A 19,566-nucleotide genomic window follows, 5' to 3' on the forward strand; every position below is an offset into this window, starting at 1 on the left:
ACTAAGCTAAGGACCCTGGGTCTGAACACCTCTCTCCGCACAACTCCAACACCATCATTAAGTTTGCGGATGACACGACGGTGGTTGGCCTGATCACCAATGACGATGAGACAGCCTATAGGGAGGATGTTAGTGACCTGGCAGTGTGGTGCCAGGACAACAACCTCTCCATCAACGTCAGCAAGACAAAGGAGCTGATCGTGGACTACAGGAAATGTAGGGGCCGAGCACACCTCCATCCACATTGACGGGGCTGTGGTGAAGAGGGTCGAGAGCTTCTAGTTCCTCGGTGTCCACATCAGTAAGGACTTAACATGGTCCACACACTCCTACACAGCCGTGAAGTAGGCACGACAACGCCACTTCCCCCTCAGGAGGCTGAAAAGATTTGGCATGGGCCTTCAGATCCAGTTCTACAGGTGCACCATGGAGATTATCTTGACTGTCTGCATCACCGCTAGGTATGGCAACTGGTTGGCATCCGACTGCAAGGCGCTACAGTGCAATATTCCCTCTAATTATTTTAGGCACTGAACAAATTTCAGGTCTGCTGAGTAGGGCTGGGTGATAAATCAATATCAATAATTATCGAGGTAATTACTTCCCTCAATAACGATATAAAAACGTTGAGATTCATTTTCGATAATGTCGATATAGAATAATTAGGTACAGCAGTTCATTTCACCTCTGTGACGCATATGCACTTGGAGAGATATGCGCTCACTAAAAACCACTTAGCACCTCGAATGATGGAGTAGCCACTATTAACCACAACAAATGAGTGATGTAGGCGAAAACAGTGGCAGTGATAGCCATGGAGAAGGAGCAGCTTCCAACAAAGAAATTATTGATAAAAAGGGTTAAACTGTTTCAGTAATTCGGAGGTGGTTTGGCTTTTTGAAGTCCGACAGAGAGCAGAGCAATGTTCGGTGCAAATTGTGCAATAGACAGGTGGCTACAAAGTCTGGTAATACGACAAACCTTTTTCAACATCTGAAGCAAAATCCCTCTTTGAAACATGCAGGAAGTTTGAGTTTGTGCCACGGTATTGATAAATGCCCCTCAAGCACCAGCCAATCTAGGGATGTTTGCCCGAAACAGTCAACACTGACAGCGTTTATGTCCTACAAGCAAACATCGAAAACACAAAGACATCACAAATGCTATTATGCATTGCATTGCTATGGACATTGCATTGCTATGGACAATTAGCACAGTCAAAAAAGAAGGTTTCAAGAGGCTTATCAATTTAATTGACCCCAGGTACATTGCCCCCTGACCGCAAACATGGAACAATTTTGCTTGTGACCTTTATTTAACTAGACAAGTCAGTTAAGAACAACTTCTTATTTACAATGATGGCCTATCGGGGAACAGTGGCTTAATTGCCTTGTTCAGGGGTAGAACGACAGATGTTTACCTTGTCAGCTCGGGGATTCGATCCAGCAACCTTTCGGTTACATGCCCAACGCTCTAACCACGGTTTGTTCAGGCATTCTTGAGTTGGAAGCAGATATGCACCTTTTAAACATTATTTGATTAATATCGTAATAATTATCGTTATCGAATGAAAAAATATATAGATATCGTGATATTTATTTGCCATATCGCCCAGCCCTACTGCTGAGTGCAAAAACTTGAACATTGTGAAAATTCTGTGCAACTTCCAGCGCGCGTTTACTGTGAACACTGAGGCTGTACCTGCTTTAAGTTACAGTTTTAACAGTGGCCAGGTAGGCTGCTGTGGCTATTTGATCACAATGTAGGCCTACCAAAGTGACCTACCATCAAAAACAATGGAGAAAAATGCATCCCATAACATTTTAACATGGAAATAGCTGTTATATCATTCATCCTACAGCAGCAGCCAATGTGTGGTGTTCAATGTTGGCCTACATTCCTTAAGACTTAAAAAAACATGCAGGGCTTGACATTAACCTGTTTATCCACTTGTCCTTCAGACAAGGATGTGACAGAAAATGTTGTTGTGTTGTTTGATGCAAAAAACACTTTACAAAATACAATGCATTATTATTCAGACAAATCATGCTACCCTATTCCTATTGGCTACGTAGCTTATTCAAGCCTGTCTCAAAATACTACACTGCCCCTTTAAGACAATAAAAAGCTCTTTACCTGACTCATTTTTTAAAGATGTCTAGACATGCACATGTTTTGGGCTCTTGTAGGAAGCAATCACTCCCCTATTGCTGACTACAAATTATCTATACCTGGGTTAATATTTCACTAACTAGCAAAGGATATGAACACAATGTGCATACGTTGCTACATGCAGCTTTTGCTTTGATCTCAAAACAAGCTCATCTACTCACGACCGCTCATGCTGTAAACACAGTCCAGTTCAAAGTAAATGGCACAGATCCATATATGGCAATGGTCTATTTGCATTATAGGCCTACTGCAGCTCTGATTGTTTATGCCGCACCGGTCTGAGTAGAGTACGGGCTGAGTAGTGCGTGTCAATGCAATAGAATCCTACTCCGATGCGTTCTGCCTACAACAAAATATCGTGCATAGTTAGATTTGTTTCAGTATGCTGCACTGAAAATGGCTAATATTGCGTTGATTCAATCACAATTGCCACAGTAAAGGGAAACGTTGATAGTGTTAACAGGAAAAACTCTAGAACAGTGGTCAACAACCTTTTCTGAGGCAAGATCACTTTCTGAGTCAAAATGCAAGCCGAGATCTATAGCTCAGATTTTTTTTATAACATGACTTAAAAAACGTAAGCCTATGCAACATTAACCAATTAAAAACAGTACTGTAGCAATGAGGTTTGTGCAGTGAGCTATAGGCCCAATACATTATCACCACATATTAGCTTGAATTGCCCTTCCAATGCATTGTTGTTTGGTACATTTAAAAATATATATATTTCAAAATTTGAAGTTGGCTATATGATCACACCGGTAATAAGATCCGTTGTTGTATTACTTGTGAGGCACAGCTGAGTGAGCATACATTTAAATCATTTGCTTTTTGTTTTTATTGTACTGGGCTGATGGTGCCTGTATCTGATGGTCAGTCTCAGCGGAGGGAGAGAGCAGCAGACTGAAGGTTCACCTCTTAACGTCCCTACGCTTTCCCTTTCCTCCACTGACACTGACCAAAAGGGGACGCCACACCGTCTTCCAGCTGATGGCGAAACTCGAGTCGCACCGCATTATTTCGTTGTTGTTACTCCTATGAACAGAGAAAGTGAAATATTCCTTGATATTAAAAAATACCCAAGCCGCTAATAATAATAACAACGCAAGCCTATAGATACACTTTCCTACTCATTCATTACTGCTGCAGTGCTTGTTGTAGCTCTGAGTGGAAATAGGAAGAATGAGCATTTTGTAGCTGATAAAAGTGTTGAATACAAAGTGTTGACAGTGCTGAGTAAGAACTTAAACATGAACTCACTCATAAAAACAGCATCTCTTTGCTGTATTCGTTGACAGTCTCTCTCTAGTCATGGTTTTAAACGTTTTGAAATATCACAGTATCAATTTTGCTGTAGCATTCTTTTATGCCTGCTACGTTATTGCAGACACGGTAATCTGAGCCATCCGATTGGTCAGCGTTAGGCCTATAGTGCACTTGATTTGCTCCCTGGGCCCGCAAGGAAGGCAGAGTTTGTACCTTCAGAAACATGAAATGGTTAAAAATGGCAACAGTTTGCGTACCCGGCACGCAGGGCAGCTGAATCGGGTGCACCTACCGCTAACAGCCCAAGATGGATAAAACAAAATAGGAACACAAGGCTTTATCGTTTGTTTTTTTACAGAAATATTTGCCGATGGTCTAGGAATGCCTTGTAGATCGACCGGTTGGCGACCACTGCTCTAGAAAGTTGAGTGAAGTTCAATATCGTGCTTCGCTCTGTGGGCTGATAGTCTTCGAGGCTACTGCACACGTGCGCAGCTTAGAGGGAACATTGCTAGAGTGCGTACGGCCCAGTATATATCACTTCTATACCAGGCGGTGTCAGAGAAAGGCCCAAACAATTGTCAAAGGCTCCAGCCATCCAAGTAATAGACTGTTCTCTCTGCTACTGCACAGCAAGCGGTACTGATGCACCAAGTCTGGAACCAACAGGATCTTGAACAGCCTCTACCCCTCCAAGCCATAAGACTGCTAAATAGTTAGTCCGGGTAGCTTTTGGTAAACTATTTATCTATCTGCACGGACCCTTTTTGCACTCTTTTGACTCATCACATATGCTGTGGCTGCTGTTTACTATCTATCCTGTTGCCTAGTGACTTTAGCTTATCCCTAACTACAGTGCATTCAGACACCCCTTGACTTTTCCCACATTTTGTTATGTTACAGCCTTATTCTAAAAAAAATTAAATTGTTTTTTTCCCTCATCAATCCACACACAATACCCCATAATGACAAAGCAAAAACAGGTTTGTAGAAATGTTTGCAAATGTGTAAAAAAGAACATTCAGCGATATAGTATTAGCACTACCTTGCCCTGAGCATGCACATTTGGGCACTGGTCTCTCCCTCGAGAGCTTTTGTGGTCCCTTGCAGATATAGGCTTGGCTTAATTAGCATCCCATAAATAATTGAGGTGATTGGAAAAGGCTATTTAACGTAGAGCTCTACATAGCTTCTTTTGGAACCACAGCACTCCTCAGTCCTCTCCTCTGCCTCCGACAGGAAGACGCGGTGAGACAAATTAGAGCTGCTCTGCTGCCCGTTGATTCTTAACGTGTCATTTAAGATAAGACGAGACGTAAGATTTAATTCAATGAGTATGGTTGTTTGTGTGTAATACGAGCGTGCCTATGTGATTTTCTGTTTTTTGTTGTTGCGGTGTTTGTATTGGGTTGTGAGTGTTACTGTAGCTTTACTGTCTTATGTGTCTTGCAGGGATATACACAAATAAGACACTGTTTGACACACGCTGGGCACGGGGGACACAGAGGGCCTAGATAGATAGGTCATGAAGTACATGGCAGACGCACAGACAGACGGCGTGAACTGGACACCCAGTGTACAGGACCAGCATGCCTCAGATTCCTGATGCTTGTCTGTCCAACCTTCTAGGCCCTGGCCTGGCTTGCTCACCCCTCTGCTTTTCACTGTTTGTCTATATATACCCATTGCAGAGCTGGGCTCAAATACTATTCGGAAGCATTTCAAATACTTTAGCTGTGTTTGATTGAGCTTGACTGGCACAATGGGACCATTTTAGAATAGTCGAAACAAGTGCAAAAACTGCCCATCGTGCACTCCAGGCAGGCTGAAGCAAATTCTCAAAGTATTTGAACGATTTCAAATAGTATTTGAACCCAGGTTTGATAGAAAGTAGCGACCCCTCAACATGGAAATCTGCAGTGTCATAGTGTTCATTATTTAGACTGATTCTAGTGGCACTTCTCGGGGTCTGTGCAAAGGCGGCTGTTAGAGTGGTAGGAACACTCCAAGTAGCATTAAAACGCATTAAGTCGGTGTGTGTGTGTGTGTGTGTGTGTGTGTGTGTGTGTGTGTGTGTGTGTGCGCGCGCGCACCTGTGTAAAACGCTGTTATCGAGCATTGAATTGCACTGTAAATGCTTTGCCTTGTTCTCTCGTTTTATCGAGTCTCCCTCAATGATATACTGTGCCAAAGGGATTTTCCGTGTTGAGTAGAGAGGTGGCTGTGGAAAAGTGTCCGAGTGGTGGCTATGGATTGATTTATGCAACATGTATTATGAATAATGTAAATGGTGACCGCCTTGTAAAAAGGGAGAAAGGCTCTCTCATGGGTTTTGACTGTAGGTTCTCCCAGGGTAGAAAGATTCAGGGGAGACATTACAGTACTGTGAAGGTAGTGGCGAAAAGGGAGTGCTTCAAGGTACTGTGTTTGGTCCCTTCAAAATGTAGAGAGACCAAACAAAGAAGGTGCCTTTCGCTCACTCAACAGAGTTTCAGGTTATTCTGTGAGTAATAACGTGACTGAATGATTGTGAAATAGTTATTTCGAAGACAATTCGCACTTGAAAACATACCGGCTGGACAGCAGTGTCTTACCTCATAACATGCTTATTGCATTCCCTTTTTAGAAGTTGTTTTAGATGTGTTTACGCTCAGATGACTTGGGTCGCTGTCCGACGCCAGAAGGAAGCATTTGAATGGTTACTCGACAGTAAATCAAGTAATGGTTATGTCCGAATTCATTGAGTACATCTGTGCAAACATCGGATTTGCATTTTGAAAAGCACAGCAAGTTCAATTGCAGGTAGCGTGTTAACATTTCGTTGCTGTGCTGTGCCCCAATTCTGTTTGCTGTCAGGGTAACTGGCACGGGGTTACCAGGCTTGTTGTATTCAAAAAGCATCGCAGAGTAGGAGTGCTGATCTAGGATCAGGTCCTGCTTGTCCATGGCATGTTATTCATGATGATATTAAAGTCCAAACTGATCCTAGATCAGCACTCATACTCTGGACACGGATTACTAAATGCCAATACCACATAGAATATTATTCAGTGAGACCAACAGAGTGTCTATTCTCTTGGTCTTTGTATCAGCCATCCTTTCTTTGTTGTCGGGAAGCGCAGGGATGTGGGCAGCCAGAATATCACGTCCATAATGTCCCTCGTTTCTCTCCACTGCACCAAAACACCATGGAATAGTAATCAGCCAAACCTCCCCTGGCCTGCAGCACAACACAACACAAAACAACACCTCTTCTCCTCTCATTTCCTCCGACTCTTATGCTTAGTAGTGTAAGGTTCCATTTGTATTCAGCCTACACACTGTGCCTGCAGACCGGGCTTTCTTGCACGTTTGCATCATAGACACTACACTGTATATATCATGCCGATTTATCAGAGCGGTCGCACTCAGCACTGCTACCCATTGTGCTCTTGATGACAATAGTCCTCAGGTGTTAATGAGTCTGCTATGATATGCTCCCTCAGGGGTATATGAGAGCAACACAGTTCCTGTCTGTCAAAGACTGCACTGGCTGTGACCTTTGGATTCTACCTTGCCATATCTAGCCCAGGGAATGTAACACGTACGTGAAGTAGGTTAAAATAGTAAGAAAGGGGGGGGTTGAGTGTATTTTTTTCACCTACCAGTGTTGCGGTCGTGTGATGTGTTGGCTGGGGTTCACAACGTTGATTGAATAACTTTGCTCAATACGACTGTAATTTTCTAACCTGGCTATTAGATCACTGAAAGAGGCAGGGACATTTGAATAGGTTGATTGCTTTTTATATCGAAAGATCAAATGCAAAGCAATCATAGCTATTGTTAAAGTGGATTTAAAACACTTTCTCATCCACTCGAAAGGGCACATCAGGAGTTTGGTTTTGGGGCATTGTGATATTGTCTCTTTGGGACACTTTGCCTCCTCCTCGTGAGTCAGTTAGACCACATCTCAATGGATCAGTCTTTGTCTGAAGTCTGTGACGGAGCCAGGGTGGAAAGAGAGGTTAGCTTGATCATTACATAGTTCCAGATTTCTCACTGTCCCATGTGGATGACATCACAACCTCCCACATTTTCAGAGCATAAGAGGGAGGAAAGAGGGGGAAGGAAAAGGAAGCCCGGTGGTGGTAATCTGGGGTGGTTGAGACTGGAGAGTGACTTCACCCATTCGGCTTTAGCCAAAATAGTCTCAAACCCCCAACTATGTATGGGCTCTGCCATCTACTTTTGCTCTTGAATGGGGAAGCTGTGTGATTCCTTCACTCTGTGTTCTGTCAGGACATGCAGTTCTGTTTGAATTCTGTGTAGGCTAGGCTTTGTGTTTTGGTTGAACTTATTTTAACTTATTTGTTTGGTTTCACATGGGTTTGTGGTGTGCATCTAAGTTGGCCACCTACTAAATCCCCTTATGATGAGGGATTCTAGTTGTCATCCTCTGCACGCTCTCTCTCTCTCTGTCCCTCTTTCTGTTTCTCTCTCCCTTTCTCCATGTATCCCCCCTTTTTATATCTCCTCTCCCTCTCCCTCTCCTTCTCCTTCTCCTTCTCCCTCTCCCCCTTCCTCTCCCTCTACCTCTTTCTCCCCACCTATCTCTGCCCTCTCTCTGTGCCCTCTTTCTGTTTCCCCCTCTCTATATATCTTCCCCTCTGACTCTTCTCCCTGTCATTGCAGTGTGTTTGGCAGCAGGCCCGGTGCCATACAGAGACACCAACAATGGCTCCTCTATCTCTGAGTACATCACTGAGCTCATCCACCTCGCTGGCCCAGTACTTATTTAACAGTGGCAGGCTTTGAGAAGGAGATCGCTGTGTATCTGTCTCATCTCAGCTGAGCTCCCTCATAGACTCGTCTGAGCTCTGGCTGGTCTTTTCCATGAGCTGAGCTCTGGCTGGTCTTTTCTATGAGTTGAGCTCTGGCTGGTCTTTTCTATGAGTTGAGCTCTGGCTGGTCTTTTCTATGAGTTGAGCTCCCGGCTGGTCTTTACTATGAGTTGAGCTCTGGCTGGTCTTTTCCAGGAGTTGAGCTCTGGCTGGTCTTTTCCAGGAGTTGAGCTCTGGCTGGTCTTTTCCAGGAGTTGAGCTCTGGCTGGTCTTTTCCAGGAGTTGAGCTCTGGCTGGTCTTTTCCAGGAGTTGAGCTCTGGCTGGTCTTTTCCAGGAGTTGAGCTCTGGCTGGTCTTTTCCAGGAGTTGAGCTCTGGCTGGTCTTTTCCAGGAGTTGAGCTCTGGCTGGTCTTTTCCAGGAGTTGAGCTCTGGCTGGTCTTTTCCAGGAGTTGAGCTCTGGCTGGTCTTTTCCAGGAGTTGAGCTCTGGCTGGTCTTTTCCAGGAGTTGAGCTCTGGCTGGTCTTTTCCAGGAGTTGAGCTCTGGCTGGTCTTTTCCAGGAGTTGAGCTCTGGCTGGTCTTTTCCATGAGTTGAGCTCTGGCTGGTCTTTTCCATGAGTTGAGCTCTGGCTGGTCTTTTCTATGAGTTGAGTTCTGGCTGGTCTTTTCCAGGAGGTCTGATATCAACAGAGGGATGCAGGAGAGCTCAGTTATGACTAGAGGAGTAGCTAGGAGGGACTGGAATGCTTCTCGTAAAACCTCAGTACGTTATTGCTTGAAGTAACATAAATATATGTAGCACTCTCGGATGATGTGAATCAATTCAAATTTAAAGTTTAAATGTCAAATGTTGTTTATATTGATATACGCTGTGCTTCATGGAGTGGGTCCTTCTTTTTTTGTGGTAATAATGCATTGGTCCTCCCTGTTGACTCTTCATCTCTTCGTTGCTGAGGTAAGCAGCAGGTTGCCTGAATGCCAGTCTTATTTTCATCACTGCCTCAAGCAGACCATAACATGTGTAATTCACACAGGTTTCGCTCTGCCAGGTGCCTGCCAGCATCCCACAAAAAGACATAGTGTATGTGATGGAGGAGGTCTGGTCAGCTGTGTGTGTCTCTCTGGCCTTTCTAGGGAGTTTTTCCTAGCCACCGTGCTTCTACACCTGCATTGCTTGCTGTTTGGGGTTTTAGGCTGGGTTTCTGTACGGCACTTTGTGACATCAGCTGATGTAAGAAGGGCTTTATAAATACATTTGATTGATTGATTGAGGTAGACTATACGACAGATGGCAGGTGACTGAGAACGACAATGTCAATATGGAGGAGACCTGTTCCCATAGAAATAGAATGGCTAGATGGGCATGACCATTCTAGTCTTTAAATTTCTATACCCACCTACTGCTCAGTGTCAGAGTACAATTCAAAACAATATAGCTATACTGTATAGGCTACATGCAACTAGGTTCGATACTAAGTACATCATAATGACTTCCCAAAGTCATACACTATTTGCTTCTTCCAGCATTGCTGCGCTGTGTGGCATTACCATACTTGCCACTGTGTTGCACAGAAGAGAGTACATCTCCTGTCTGTGGTCCTTTGTGACATACCTGCTCCACCGTCATTGTTTTTAGCCCTGAATGAATAATTTAAAGCACGTTGCCCCAGTGTTTACCCTGAGAGACTATGTGGAAGAAACTTGGCTCAATGCTGAGTGTTGCATAGGGAATGTAGGGCGACAGTGCTGAGTGGACAAAGGAGCCACATATTTCCCCCTAGGACTTTGTGAGGCCTCCAAAGCCTGGGCAAAGTTATGTTTGAGCAGGGAGCTTCAGGCTCAAGCTGCCAAGTGTGAGTCACACTGCCACTGAGGCACTGACCCAGGCTGAGAGCTCTCGCAACCAACACCCTGTCCAACTATTTCTATGCCTAAAGGTTTTTGCAGGCGCAACCTGTAATTCCATTGTGGTCACAGGATGAAATGCACACACAATCAAGGCCCAATTAAGCTGTACACACACAATAACAAACTTTGTGCCATCTAATCAGTGTTCAGTACACTCAAAAAGACAGACAATACTTTTTAGTATGAAACTACAGATTACACCTTTAAAATGTTCTGTTTGGCTAAATTAAGGATGACTTTTGTCATAAAGAGAGGAACCTGCATGTATTTTGTCCCCCCCCCCCCTCTCTAAATCAATCCGTTCTTCCCCGGTAGAATCATCAAGAGGCAGAGAGGCAATTGACTTGTTTTGTTCTGCCAGGGAGAGAATTCACTCAGCCCTGACTGTCGATTAATCAGCCGGTCGTTCTGGGAGAGGAGCGTGGGGTAAAGTTAGAAGCAGACCAGAGATCCGAGATCTTGTAGCTATTAGTGTGCTTAGTGGACTAAGCATATCTTGAGTCATTTAGACTCTTAAGGTTTGCCAGTGGGTGAGATGTATCATATCGTTATTGCCATGATGTGCTTTATCATTCTTGTGTGTTTATTGTTTTACATTATTGAGGCTGAGAGTTAGTTGAGTAGCTCAGCAGAGACCATAACGCATTTTGATCTCATACTATGACTTGCTGGTACAGTATGCATGTACAGTGATCTGCAGGTATTTGCGTTACGATCATTCGCATGTTATGGGATCCTATATATTTTATGATCATAAGCATTGTGCTATTTACAGTTCCTCCATGGAGAAGGGGTTTCCTAATCAACCTTGATTCCACCTGTTGCCCCTGTTACCTTCTAGAGACTATAAAGTAGATCAATACAACGTCACTCAGACCCACTTCCAGACAAGCGGCTGTTTTGGAATGAGGACAGGTTGAATTCCATCTCTATATTGTGGTGTGTTAACTAGAGGTCGACCGATTAATCGGAATGGCCAATTAATTAGGGCCGATTTCAAGTTTTCATAACAATCGGTAATCGGCATTTTTGGACACTGATCATGGCCGATTACATTGCACTCCACGAGGAGACTGCGTGGCAGGCTGACTACCTGTTATGCCAGTGCAGCAAGGAGCCAAGGTAAGGTGCTAGCTAGCATTAAACTTATCTTATAAAAAACAATCAATCTTAACATAATCACTAGTTCACTACACATGGTTGATGATATTACTAGTTTATCTAGCTTGTCCTGCGTTGCATATAATCGATGTGGTGCCTGTTAATTTATCATTGAATCATAGCCTCCTTCGCCAAACGGGTGATTTAACAAGCGCATTCGTGAAAAAAGCACTGTCGTTGCACCAATGTGTACCTAACCATAAACATCAACTCCTTTCTTAAAATCAATACACAAGTATATATTTTTAAACCTGCATATTTAGTTAATATTACCTGATATCATTAATTTCTTTTAACTAGGGAAATTGTGTCACTTCTCTTGCGTTCATTGCACGCAGAGTCAGGCTCGTTGCGAACTAATTTGCCAGAATTTTCCGTAATTATGACATAACATTAAAGGTTGTGCAATGTAACATGAATATTTAGATTTATGGATGCCACCTGTTAGATAAAATACGGAATGGTTCCGTATTTCACTGAAAGAATAAATGTTTTGTTTTCGAAATGTTAGTTTCCGGATTTGACCATATTAATGACCTAAGGCTCGTATTTCTGTGTGTTATTATATTATAATTAAGTCTATGATTTGATATTTGATATAGCAGTCTGACTGAGCGGTGGTAGGCAGCAGGCTCGTAAGCATTCATTCAAGCAGCACTTTTGTGCGTTTGCCAGCAGCTCTTCCCTGTGCTTCAAGCATTGAGCTGTTTATGACTTCAAGCCTATCAACTCCCGAGATTAGGCTGGTGTAATCGATGTGAAATGGCTAGCTAGTTAGCGGGGTGCGCGCTAATAGCGTTTCAATCGGTGACGTCACTCGCTCATAGACCTTGAATTAGTTGTTCCCCTTACTCTGCAAGGGCTGCGGCTTTTGTAGAGCGATGGGTAACGATGCTTTGAGGGTGGCTGTTGTCGAAGTGATCCTGGTACGAGCCCAGGTAGGGGCGATGAGAAGGACGGAAGCTATACTGTTACAATGGCAATACTAAAGTGCCTATAAGAACATCCAATAGTCAAAGGTATATGAAATACAAATGGTATAGAGAGAAATAGTCCTATAATTCCTATAATAACTACAACCTAAAACTTCTTACCTGGGAATATTGAAGACTCATGTTGAAAGGAACCACCAGCTTTCATATGTTCTCATGTTCTGAGCAAGGACCTTAAATGTTAGCTTTTTTACATGGCACATATTGCACTTTTACTTTCTTCTCCAACACTTTGTTTTTGCATAATTTAAAACAAATTGAACATGTTTAATTATTTATTTGGGGATAAATTGATTTTATTGATGTATTATATTAAAATAAAATTGTTAACTCAGTATTGTTGTAATTGTCATTATTACAAATAAATAAATACATTTTTAAATATCGGCCGATTAATCGGTATCGGCTTTTTTGGTTCTCCAATAGATAAATCGGTGTTGAAAAATCATAATCTGTTCGACCTCTAGTGTTAATGCTTCTCACACTGCCATTTTCTCACCTGGCTTATTTTCTCTCTTTCTCCGACCAGCTCCCCACCCGGCTCAGGACCCAAACCCCACAAAGGAAGACACTGAGGGGTTGACAAGACCCCATAAAACAGGCCCAGCCCAGATAATGGAAACCTACACGAAAAAGGACAAAGAAAAGAAAGTGGGGACCCACACACAACTGGACGTCATCCCGAAGTCACCTGCTACACCGACGTTGCCCATGCCTGGCTCAAGTCCTAGCCCCATACCTAATAAAGGTAAGTCGCCCTATAATGTGGTGTTACCAGTAATAAAGGACATGGTGTGAAAATGGCTGCCCATTAGCAGTGGAGTAAAGTACTTAAGTAAAAATAATTGAAAGTACTACTTAAGTAGTTTTGGGGGGTATCTGTACTTTACTTTACAATTTATATTTTTGAAAATGTTTCTTTTTTACTTCACTACATTCCTAAAGAAAAGAATGTGCTTTTTACTCCATACATTTTCCCTGACACCCTAAAGTAATCGTTACATTTTGAATGCTTAGCAGGACCGGACAATTGTCAAATTCACGCACTTATCAAGTGAACATCCCTGGTCATCCCTACTGCCTCTGATCTGGCGGACTTACTAAACACAAATACTTAGTTTGTAAAGATGTCTGAGTGTTGGACTGTGCCCCTGGCTACCAGTAAATAAAACAAAACAAGAAAACAGTGCCAGCTGGTTTGCTTAATATAAGGAATTTGAAATGATTTAAAGTTTTACTTTTACTACTTAAGTATATTTTTGCAATTACATTTACTTTCGATACCTTAGTATATTTAAAACCAAGTACTTTTAGACTTTTACTCAAGTAGTATTTTACTGGGTGACTTTCACTTTTACTTTCTGTCATTTTCTATTAAGTATCTTTACTTTTACTCAAGTATGACAATTGGGTGCTTTTTCCACCAATGCCCATTTGTATGTGTTTCTATCTACCATAGAGGATCTGAAGTAGTTTATGACCATTTTCAGGGGTAGTAACACAGCATTAGATGTCCATGGTTGTGTAATAAAGGCTATCTTCATGTGATTATTGAGCAATTACCTCTGCACTCAGTTGATGTCATCCGACCCCTCGGGAAAACCAAATGGTTCAGTCCAGATTTATCTTGACCACATGCTTTCAGTGCTGGGGGTAAATCCAATAGACCTGATGCAGGGGGTTAGTTACAGCGCTTACAGCTCACAAGACAAAATCCATTAAGCTAGAATTGTTTTGCAGTAGGTTTATAGAATTTGGCTAGAATGCTTTTTTGTTTGTTGTTGTTGAGTGGATAACTAATGCTATTTGTGTGTAGCTCAGTTGGTAGAGCATGGCACGCCAGGGTTGTGAGTTCGATTCCCACGGGGGAACAGTATGAAAATGTATGCACTCACTAATGTAAGTCGCTCTGGATAAGAATGTATTTGCTAACAGGCTAATCGCTAACAGGCTATAGCTAGCCTGCTTGCTAATCACCTCCGGTCTCTAATATAAATTGGAGGAATTAACCTGACTGGGCACCACATTTCACAGAGTGATGCCAGGGGGCACATTTAGCCTAGCTTGACCCGCTGTTGCACCATCACCACGTTTGTTTCCACAATGCCACTACTTGTCCTGGCCCCAGCACTGTAGCACATGCAAACACTAAGACACGTGTTTGGGTGGGTTTTGTGAACATTTTTATTTATTTATTTATTTAACCATTATTTAACCAGGTAGGCAAATTGAGAACACGTTCTCATTTACAATTGCGACCTGGCCAAGATAAAGCAAAGCAGTTCGACACATACAACAACACATAGTTACACATGGAGTAAAAACAAACATATAGTCAATAATACAGTGAAAAAAAATAAGTCTATATACAATGTGAGCAAGTGAGGTGAGATAAGGGAGGTGAAGGCAAACAGATATATGTATAAATAAATAAAATATAAAAAGGCCATGGAGGCGAAGTGAGTACAACACAGCAAGTAAAATAAAAACTAAAAAACACTGGAATGGTTGGTTTGCATTGGAAGAAAGTGCAAAGTAGAGACAGAAATAATGGGGTGCAAAGGAGCAAAATAAATTAATAAATAAATACAGTAGGTAAAGAGGTAGTTGTTTGGGCTAAATTGTAGATGGGTTATGTACAGGTGCAGTAATCTATGAGCTGCTCTGACAGCTGGTGCTTAAAGCTAGTGAGGGAGATAGGTGTTTCCAGTTTCAGAGATTTTTGTAGTTCGTTCCAGTCATTGGCAGCAGAGAACTGGAAGGAGAGGCATCCAAAGGAAGAATTGGTTTTGGGGGTGACTAGAGAGATATACCTGCTGGAGCGCGTGCTACAGGTAGGTGCTGCTATGGTGACCAGCGAGCTGAGATAAGGGGGGACTTTACCTAGCAGGGTCTTGTAGATGACCTGGAACCAGTGGGTTTGGCGACGAGTATGAAGCGAGGGCCAGCCAACGAGAGTGTACAGGTCGCAGTGGTGGGTAGTATATGGGGCTTTGGTGACAAAACGGATGGCACTGTGATAGACTGCATCCAATTTATTGAGTAGGGTTTTGGAGGCTATTTTGTAAATGACATCACCGAAGTCGAGGATTGGTAGGATGGTCAGTTTTACAAGGGTATGTTTGGCAGCATGAGTAAAGGATGCTTTGTTGCGGAATAGGAAGCCAATTCTAGATTTGACTTTGGATTGGAGATGTTTGATGTGGGTCTGGAAGGAGAGTTTACAGTCTAACCAGACACCTAGGTATTTGTAGTTGTCCACATATTCTAAGTCAGAGCCGTCCAAAGTAGTGATGTTGGACAGGCGGGCAGGAGCAGGCAGCGATCGGTTGAAGAGCATGCATTTGGTTTTACTTGTATTTAAGAGCAGTTGGAGGCCACGGAAGGAGAGTTGTATGGCATTGAAGCTCGCCTGGAGGGTTGTTAACACAGTGTCAAAAGAAGGGCCAGAAGTATACAGAATAGTGTCGTCTGCGTAGAGGTGGATCAGAGAATCACCAGCAGCAAGAGCGACATCATTGATGTAAACAGAGAAGAGAGTCGGTCCAAGAATTGAACCCTGTGGCACCCCCATAGAGACTGCCAGAGGCCCGGACAACAGACCCTCCGATTTGACACACTGAACTCTATCAGAGAAGTAGTTGGTGAACCAGGCGAGGCAATCATTAGAGAAACCAAGGCTGTCGAGTCTGCCAATGAGGATGTGGTGATTGACAGAGTCAAAAGCCTTGGCCAGGTCAATGAATACGGCTGCACAGTATTGTTTCCTATCGATGGCGGTTACGATATCGTTTATGACCTTGAGCGTGGCTGAGGTGCACCCATGACCAGCTCTGAAACCAGATTGCATAGCGGAGAAGGTGTGGTGTGATTCGAAATGGTCGGTAATCTGTTTGTTGACTTGGCTTTCGAAGACCTTAGAAAGGCAGGGTAGGATAGATATAGGTCTGTAGCAGTTAGGGTCAAGGGTGTCCCCCCCTTTGAAGAGGGGGATAACCGCAGCTGCTTTCCAATCTTTGGGGATCTCAGACGACACGAAAGAGAGGTTGAAGAGGCTAGTAATAGGGGTGGCAACAATTTCAGCAGATAGTTTTAGAAAGAAAGGGTCCAGATTATCTAGCCCGGCTGATTTGTAAGGGTCCAGATTTTGCAGCTCATTAAGAACATCAGCTGACTGTATTTGGGAGAAAGAGAAATGGGGAAGGCTTGGGCGAGTAGCAGAGGGGAGGGCAGTGCTGTTGTCCGGGGTAGGGGTAGCCAGGTGGAAAGCATGGCCAGCCGTAGAAAAATGCTTATTGAAATTCTCAATTATAGTGGATTTGTCGGTGGTGACAGTGTTTCCTATCTTCAGAGCGGTTGGAAGCTGGGAGGAGGTGTTCTTATTCTCCATGGACTTTACGGTGTCCCAGAACTTTTTTGAATTTGTGTTGCAGGAAGCAAATTTCTGCTTGAAAAAGCTAGCCTTGGCTGTTCTAACTGTCTGTGTATATTGGTTTCTGGCTTCCCTGAAAAGTTGCATATCACGGGGGCTGTTCGATGCTAATGCAGAACGCCATAGGATGTTTTTCTGATGGTTAAGGGCAGTCAGGTCAGGAGAGAACCAAGGGCTATATCTGTTCCTGGTTCTAAATTTCTTGAATGGGGCATGCTTATTCAAGATGGTGAGGAAGGCATTTTAAAAAAATGACCAGGCATCCTCTACTGACGGGATGAGATCAATATCCTTCCAGGATATCCCGGCCAGGTCGATTAGGAAGGCCTGCTCGCTGAAGTGTTTCAGGGAGCGTTTGACAGTGATGAGTGGAGGTCGTTTGACCGCTGACCCATTACGGATGCAGGCAATGAGGCAGTGATCGCTGAGATCTTGGTTGAAAACAGCAGAGGTGTATTTGGAGGGCAAGTTTGTTAGGATGATATCTATGAGGGTACCCGTGTTTACGGAATTGGGGTCGTACCTGGTAGGTTCATTGATAATTTGTGTGAGATTGAGGGCATCAAGCTTAGATTGTAGGGTGGCTGGGGTGTTGAGCATGTTCAAATTTAGGTCGCCTAGCAGCACGAGCTCTGAAGATAGATGGGGGGCAATCAGTTCACATATAGTGTCCAGAGCACAGCTGGGGGCAGAGGGTGGTCTATAGCAGGCGGCAACGGTGAGAGACTTGTTTTTAGAGAGGTGGATTTTTAAAAGTAGAAGTTCAAATTGTTTGGGAACAGACCTGGATAGTATAACAGAACTCTGCAGGCAGTCTTTGCAGTAGATTGCAACACCGCCCCCTTTGGCCGTTCTATCTTGTCTGAAAATATTGTAATTGGGGATAAAAATGTCTGAATTTTTGGTGGTCTTTCTAAGCCAGGATTCAGACACGGCTAAAACATCCGGGTTGGTAGAGTGTGCTAAAGCAGTGAACAAAACAAACTTAGGGAGGAGGCTTCTAATGTTAACATGCATGAAGCCAAGGCTATTACGGTTACAGAAGTCATCAAAAGAGAGCGCCTGGGGAATAGGAGTGGAGCCAGGTACTGCAGGGCCTGGATTCACCTCTACATCACCAGAGGAACAGAGGAGAAGTAGGATAATGGTACGGCTAAAAGCTATGAGAATTGGTCACCTAGAGCTACTAGAGCAGAGAGTAAAAGGAAGTTTCTGGGGGCGATAAAATAGTTTAAAGGAATAATGTACAGACAAAGGTATGGTAGGATGTGAATACAGTGGAGGTAAACCTAGGTATTGAGTGATGATGAGAGAGATCTTGTCTCTAGAAACATCATTGAAACCAGGTGATGTCATCGCATATGTGGGTGGTGGAACTGATAGGTTGGATATGGTATAGAGAGCAGGGCTAGAATCTCTACAGTGAAATAAGCCAATAAACACTAACCAGAACAGCAATGGACAAGGCATATTTACATTAAGGAGAGGCATGCTTAATCGAGTGATCAGTAAGGGTCCAGTGAGTAGAGGTTGGTTGGGGTCGTGGCGATCCAGACAGCTGGCCGGGTATATGGCTATCGGTAGCAGCATAGGATGGAGGTCTGTTTGTAGATACCTCGTGCGTTTCCGTCGGTAGGTTCCGTGTAGTGGGGTTTTGTTCAGATAGCAGCCGATAGGACAGCTAACGATTAGCGGGCCTCAGGTGAGCGTTCAGGTAACGTCGGGACGGATTTGCCGGTTGGATAAATCCCTCGGGCAGATAACGTCGGCAGTCAGTCGTGAAGGCCCGGTGGGGTTCCGTATCTGCAGCAGCAACAAAAGAAACGGGTCCGGATGGTGATGGAACTCCTCAGCTGGCTAGCTCCAGCATGATTTGAGTTTGCTCCGGGGTCGACGTAAGCCAATAGTCACACGGTATGCAGCTAGCTAGCTGCGAAATCAAGGTGCAAGTGTCCAGAGCCTGCGGTTGGAATCCGGGGAAACTGAGAGAAAAAAAGTCCCCGAATGCTCCGGTCCGAGTCGCGTTGCACAAAAGTGCCGGTAGATTATCGAGCTAAAGGAATAGCTGATGACCGCAAAACGTGGGCAGCTGAAACACCAACGCTAGCTAGCAAACCGGCTAATTTCGGGGCAGCTACAGATTAGCTTCTGGCTAGCTATCGGAGTAGCTTCTGGTTAGCTATCAGGCTAGCTTCTGAATTAGCCCCTGGCTATCTTCCACGATGGATTTTCAGATTGAGGTAAATAATACTTAATGTAATTGGTGAAGCGGGTTGCAGGAAAGCTTTTGCAGGAAAGCTTTTGTAGTTGAGTTCTTGGATAATAAAATAAATAAAAGATATGTGAAGAAAAGGTGTAAATATATATATATATACAGGACACGACAAGACAATACGGAAAAGACGTCTGAACTGCTAAGCCACCTTGGAGCAAACATAGTCTTACTTCCTCTCTGCCCATTTTATTCTTTGCCCATTCATCTATTGACTGTGGTCATGGTCTATTTAACTATAGCGTGAGGTGGCAGAGCTAAACCAAATGAGTTCTACTGACTAACTTCCCGAAATGATCACAGTAACACCAAATTAGAAATCTGGTTTTGGTGTGCCAGATCAGATACAGTCAGATCAAGGAGCTCATTTTAGCGACGTTCTAATTGAACTGCAGGATCCCTCAGTAGATAACAGATCTCAGATCAGCTTTTGTAAAGTAAAATATATTGGTAGCACTTTACTTAAAGCCAACAGGTATAATGCTTTATAACCCATCATAAGCCTTTGTAGTGTCTTGTGACAAGGGTAATAATGTTATGTCTC

At 43.5% G+C, this 19,566-nt stretch overlaps 1 protein-coding gene across 8 annotated transcripts in view; it reads left to right on the top strand.

Annotated features, from left to right (window-relative positions):
• The window catches only part of LOC129837902 (MAP7 domain-containing protein 1-like), a 69,731-nt gene that overhangs the window by 16,924 nt on the left and 33,241 nt on the right, over positions 1-19,566 (top strand). For 7 of the 8 annotated variants that reach the window (XM_055904414.1, XM_055904415.1, XM_055904420.1 and 4 more), the window contains exon 2: positions 12,848-13,066. In XM_055904414.1, the coding sequence (XP_055760389.1) occupies positions 12,848-13,066 (219 nt within the window). Of the gene's footprint in view, positions 1-8,296; positions 11,288-12,847; positions 13,067-19,566 lie in introns of those variants that run through there. The other variant, XM_055904422.1, reaches the window with a different exon arrangement.

This window comes from Salvelinus fontinalis, chromosome 38, assembly GCF_029448725.1.
Source record: "Salvelinus fontinalis isolate EN_2023a chromosome 38, ASM2944872v1, whole genome shotgun sequence".
In the NCBI taxonomy this organism is placed as follows: Eukaryota; Metazoa; Chordata; class Actinopteri; order Salmoniformes; family Salmonidae; genus Salvelinus; species Salvelinus fontinalis.